Source organism: Neomonachus schauinslandi, chromosome 4 (genome assembly GCF_002201575.2).
Source record: "Neomonachus schauinslandi chromosome 4, ASM220157v2, whole genome shotgun sequence".
Taxonomy (NCBI): domain Eukaryota; kingdom Metazoa; phylum Chordata; class Mammalia; order Carnivora; family Phocidae; genus Neomonachus; species Neomonachus schauinslandi.
Window position 1 is genome coordinate 69,451,830 of NC_058406.1, and position 6,000 is coordinate 69,457,829.

Genomic DNA, 6,000 nt, shown 5'->3' on the forward strand with positions numbered 1-6,000 from the left:
GCTAAAATAGGGGTATTACAGGCACTACTGCAGGAGACAATGAAGCCCCAAGCATTGTAATATTCTATTATGGACTTGATGTCTCCTTGAGAGCCTTATTTATAGGGCATTAATTATGGGAGAGGTTTTAAGGGATCTATTTGAATCCTGATGGGAGGTGCACTGGGGATTTTGCCAGTATCAATTGAGGCTTTTGCCCATAAAAAGGATGGTAGCTCAGCCAATACGAATAAATAAAATATGTTGAAGGGTCATTTAATTTCCTTGGTTGGCTATTTTCATTACTCTTGTCAAATTCTAGAGTTAATTCTCCCATTTGAGAAAAATATTGGCATGATACTTTTCTAAGAACTCTCAGCCCAATAAATGGAGGTAGAATAACTAAAGAGAAAAAGGGTAGGTCTCAAAGGGCCTACACAAAAGGGAAAAGGTTCAGAGACAGGATCTTGTTGAGGTTTATTAGAGACCCCCCACTATTTGAACTGTTTTAGTGCTCTAAGGCAGGGGCTGCTCTGTAGCAGTGGGGTTAAGCACTGAGAGTGTAGTTCTGGTATCAAAAAAAAACAGATTTTCATTTCCAGTCTGGAGAGTGGTTTCTCTGAAGCCAATTGAGAGAGAGGATTGAGAAGAGCCCCTATAATTCCTTGGAACTCTGTTACCGGGAATTAAGAGGACATTGGAAAGGCCAACGAGAAGGCTGAAGGTACCATTTAAGAATGCTTAAATTCATAAAACTCTCTTTTTCCCAATGCCCTGGCTCTTTAGAACAGTAACAACAGAAACTATGGGGATTTGGGATTTGTTTAGGGGCCTTCATTTGCTGGAGTTGAAAATTGAGATTTTTAGCAGTCTTTCTTTTAGGTGGTTCATCAAGGATGTGAGTGAGCAGATTTGCCAAATTAACTAAATCTGGAGTGGTAAGTTTCTTATTTCATCCTGATCCTTTTAACTAAAAGAGAAAGGTCCCAGTTAAGCCCATTAATAAACAGAATGAAATGCTACCCAGGTGGATTCAACATCTACAGAAAGACCAGAATATTCTTAAAATACAATTTGGAGTTGATTGTAATAATCATAAACAGGTTTGTCAGGCTTTTGTGTATAAGCTTGAATCTTGTTTCAATCAGCAGGCTTAACAAAAGCTACTCTAATTGCTCAGTAGAGATTTCCAGTGAGTGTTCTAGCATCTTGTCAAAAATTTGGGATTTCTCTAAATCACCATCAGGATGTTACCTTAGGGTTAGTTTCATCCAATATTTGGCCTGGTCCCCACCACTAAGCAGGTGGACTAGTTGATATAAATCTGAGAAATGAAGTCTGAATATGCTAAATTTTTCAGCAAATTTATGGGGTACTCAGTCACTTTAGGAAACTTTATGGCTCACAATTCGGCCTTATAAGGGGGATCATAAGAAATAAGGGATCATAAGAAACTTGGGTTTTGTTTAGGTCAACAAAAAACTTTAAAGAGGAAGGTTTTGGGGCACCTGGGTGGCTCAGTCGGTTAAGCGTCTGCCTTCAGCTCAGGTCATGATTTCAGGGTCCAGGGATCGAGCCCCACCTTGGGCTCCCTGCTCAGCAGTCAGTGGGGAGTCTGCTTTTCCCTGTGCCTCTGCCCTTCTCACTCATGTGTTCTCTCCCTCTCTCCGATAAATAAAAAATAAAAAATAAAGTTAAAAGAAATAAAGAATATGGTTTTTAAGAGGCTCAGGAGAGGAAGGAGAAGACAGAGTCATGTCTGCAAAGAAGATGAGGGAGGGAAAGGGGGCCTCAGAAGCCATTTAGACTCCTTTCAATTGTTTGCCTCAGTTAGGTTAGAAACAGTATCTTTCAAAGATGCAAACTTAGAATCCTGAGAACATCTGGAAGCCTCGAGGTACCATTTAAAATAAGCATCCCATTCAGTTTTTTGTTTTGGAGCCATAGCTAACTTCAAGTAAAGCAGGTTTGGGGAGATCGAAATTCCCCATAATGGCCATTGATGTTCTACATTTTGGTTAAGTCAGTCCATTTAATTTATAAGTGCATATGAGAGAGACCATAGTTTTTTTGTTTTCTTAAAGATTTTATTTATTTGAGAGTGCGAGAGCGAGCGAGTGAGCGAGCGGGGCAGGGGGAAGGCAGGAGAGGCAGGCTCCCCACTGAGCAGGGAGCCCTACACGGGGCTTGATCCCAGAACCCCGAGATTACAACCTGAGCTGAAGGCAGCTGCTCAACTGACTGAGCCACCCAGGTGCCCTGAGACCATAGTTTTAAAACAAAACTGGCCAGAGCCTGGCCGGGGACACCCTCAAAGCATTGATGACTGGGGTCCCATTTCCTGAAGGTTTTTCTCTAAAGAGAAAAATTCCTAAACAGCAGTTTCAACAGAACAGCCTGGTTCCAGAAGGAATCAGACCAAAGGCCAACACAGTTCCAGTAGGAACAGTCCAGTTCCAGACAGGAGTCCTACCAAGGGCCAAAGTGAGTACTCTCAGAAAACAAACAAAAACACGGCCTTGAAACAAACCCCAAATAATGTCTGGAAAACTCAAACACAAAGCATGGAGCTTGAAATCCGGAACAAAACTTACCCTCAAACCCCAGGGTCGGCAAGAAAGCAACGAGCACAAGCTCCATGGGTACCAGCACCTGTTTGCTCACCAGCCTCAGAGCTGCTGGGATCTTCTCTGGATCCCACTTCTGATCACTAAGTAATGTTAACCTTAAAAAAAAAAGCTGTCAGCTATTTTACCAGGAAAGAAGTGTTTATTTGGGAATAGCAGAAAATTGCAAACCAGGACAAACGAGCTACAGCAAAACCACGAAACAAAGAAGAAAAACACTCCTTTTGGAGGGAAAGGGGAAGTGAGGAAGACTGTTACAAACAAAACATCAATTGGAGTAAACTGGGAGTTTGAAGTATAGTGGCTTTTGATTGGCTAAGTTGTAACGATGTCTCATTGGTTGGGCTGTTGCCAGAAAGGAGGAAAGCCTTTCTTCTCCCTGTTAGGGTAGTAAAGTAGCACCACCTGCAAAGTACCCCTGCTTTCCCTATTGGGTCTGTACTTGAGGAGGAGGTGAGCGCTCCCCCTGCCTGGCCTCCTGACCATTACTTTAGGAAGTTTCCTTCCCTTTTTTTTTTTTTTTTTTTAATTTAAATTTTAACATGCAGTGCAATATGGGTTTCTGGAGTAGAATTCAGTGATTCATCACTTACACGCGACACCCAGTGCTCATCGTAACAAGTGCCCTCTTTAATACCCAAGAAACAACAGATGTTGGAGGGGATGCAAAGAAAGGGGAACCCTCTTGCACTGTTGGTGGGCATGCAAACGCAGAGGCAGCCACTCTGGAGAACAGTATGGAGGCTCCTCAAAAAGTTAAAGGAGGTTTCTGTCTATTATTTTTCACAGGATTAAGCCTTTCCTCCTTCAACTCCTGTTGTAGTCATCAAACTCTAGGGGTCAGGTGGTTTTTCACACTGCCTGTGAAAGGGTGTTTGATTAAAGTTCCCCAAAGCCTTATAAATTGTTAGGTGGGTACAAGGAGAATTATTTTTACCATCCTTCTTGGATTGTTTTGAGGCGCCTAAAAGAAGGGCTGGTAGATAGGGAAAAGCAAAGGTAAGTAGAACATTCTGCATTCCAGTGTTGTGTTGGAGTGCTGAGATTCTCTGATGCTGAATATTCATTCTCTTAGAAAATGGTGGAACTCGCTACTTAGGAAATACCTCATTATCCTACCTCCTTGCTAGTATGTCCAGAGGGCCCCCCCGAGAGGCACTGCAGGGCAATGGAAGGACCTTGGCTTTGGGGGTCAGACCTGGGTTTGAACACCTGCCTCAACCTCTCGGAGTGTCCTCATCACACGAGGAAGGAATCCATGAAGAGGCCCTCAGGGAGTGGTCAGAGTTGGTGACTGCACCCACACCACCTCTTCGTAGGGCTGAGTTTTACTCTAACTTCTTACCAGGCCATAAGGACCAGACCCGAAAGGGCGAGGGACAGGCACTGACCTCGAAGTCACGGTGCTGGGTGATGGGCTGGCACAACGCTGGATCCTGGCAAGGGCAGTGGGCCCCTGCCCAGAATGGCAGCAGCAGCACAGCGAGCCCGGGGACGCCATGTGGTGGGCGGGTGAGGAGGCACAGGCGACCAAACTGCGGCGGGGACATGACGGCAGCCACTCCTGGGCGGGAGCGGGTTCCTCCACCTGCTGGCTCCGGTCGAGACTCTCAGCAAGGCGGGCCCTGCCTTGGGGCAGAGCGGACTTGGGAGGGGCTGACACAGGAAGGGCTGGGCAGTCTTGGCCAATGGGGACAAGAAGGTGGGGTGAAGGAGAAAGGCTGCCTTGAACACCTGCCCTGGCAAGCCAGTGCCTCGGGCCCCCAGCAGACCTGCTGACTCAATCAAGTCATCATCATCAGTACCGTTTATACCCCCTCAACACTCTGCACCTGCCTTCGTGTCATGGCCCTTTGTACTCCTTGTACAGTTTGAAAGTGGAGGGGGCCCCCCAAATGGAGAAGTAGGGGACCTGGATAGGGATGACTGAGCACCATGGTTGGAATGGGGCAGGGGGTTCGGGAGCTTTCCTGGTGTGCTCTGAAACTGGGCCCCGCACACAGAGGGCAGGGAGGGACGGAATAAAGAGGCAGGTCACTCCAGGTTGGCAGGTGGCCGTTTTAGTAAGGCCAGTGGAGCTTACATACGAGGCTTGTCTTGAGCGGCAGCCCTCCAGATCTTAAAAAGCTTTATAAAGGGGCCCCAACTGGGCTCAGTTGCATAGGCCGTGCAGGTGTTTTCAAAACTACATCACCATCTCAAGGCTATGTCCTTGGAGCAGCCCTTGGGAGCAGGAAAGGCCAGCGGAACCCACGTTCCAAGGACAGACGAAGGGGTGAGGAGCCTCAGAGTGCTCACAGGTCAATCAGCGGTCATGTCTTTTTGATGACACTCCCAACACTTCACCCCTGGTGACCAGTTCTTACAATCTCACATGCCCCCCTCTTCCACAATGAGCCCTGAGTGGTCAGCACGGGGTTTCGTTAACCTGGAGGTGGCTCTTTTGGTGGCTATCTGGGCATTGGAGGCAGATGCCATAGTGACGATACAGGTACACGTAAGAGAAAACACAGATGAAGACAATAATTCCCCAGGTTAGTGACAACTCTTTCTATCAAAAGCCCCGGGATCCAAACCATCAATTTATTAAATCCTCTAGGCTGGGAGTTGGATCACTCAGGGCATTCACCTGTGTCTTCCTGTGATTTAATAAGGATGATACATTAGCAGACTCACCAGGTAGGAGCTGAGAACATTCAGTTTTGATAATGGCTCAGGTGCCTCCCTGTGAGGCAAGAATAATGTCCAAGGCCATCCTATGTTAGAGGACAGTTTTTCTCCTTAGAGTCATTTCAGTGCTCAGTAAGGACAGGTGTTTTGGGCTATCATTCAGGGCTTGCTGACTGAATTCAGCCAGGGCTTCTCCACGTGCTGTACCACCCTCCAAGGCCGTGGAGGGAACGAAGACTGTAGCCAGTAACCGTACCAGGGAGACAGTGCCCACCTGGGCTTGAGGAGAGAGGGAGGTTGGCAGCTTTAGGAGTCTGCCTCAGTTGTGCATACTGTGCATGTTGGCCAGGGGGGCAGCACTGTCAGGCGTGAGGAGACAGACTGGGGACAGGACATGCCAGAATAGGACCCTCGCCTTCTCCTCTCTCTCCACGTGTCTGTTCCATTTCAGGCACAGTGCATTTCAACAGGTCCAGCTTGCAGCAGGACAATGGATCCCAGTGGAGAATGAGTAGTCCCTCCTCACCCAGGAATGTGAAGTAACTCACCAGCCCTGTCAGCATGCCCCATTGCAAATTCCAGTAGATCATTCCTTTCCCAGGCATCACGGGGCTTGGTGTTCTCAGCAGCATGGCATGCTGACCCATGGTTGAGAGTTGGAGCAAGGGCTGTTTCCTGTCACGTCCACACCTGTTTGGTGTTGGGGGCCTTGTCAGGGGTCCCC

At 47.4% G+C, this 6,000-nt stretch overlaps 1 protein-coding gene across 1 annotated transcript in view; it reads right to left on the bottom strand.

Annotated features, from left to right (window-relative positions):
- CTBS (chitobiase) overlaps positions 1 to 4,156 on the bottom strand; it is a 46,291-nt gene extending 42,135 nt beyond the window's left edge. Inside the window, exon 1 of the mRNA XM_021690211.1 lies at positions 3,998 to 4,156. Within this exon, the coding sequence (XP_021545886.1) occupies positions 3,998 to 4,156 (159 nt within the window). The remainder of the gene's footprint in view (positions 1 to 3,997) is intronic.
- Between the last annotated feature and the right edge of the window lie 1,844 nt (positions 4,157 to 6,000).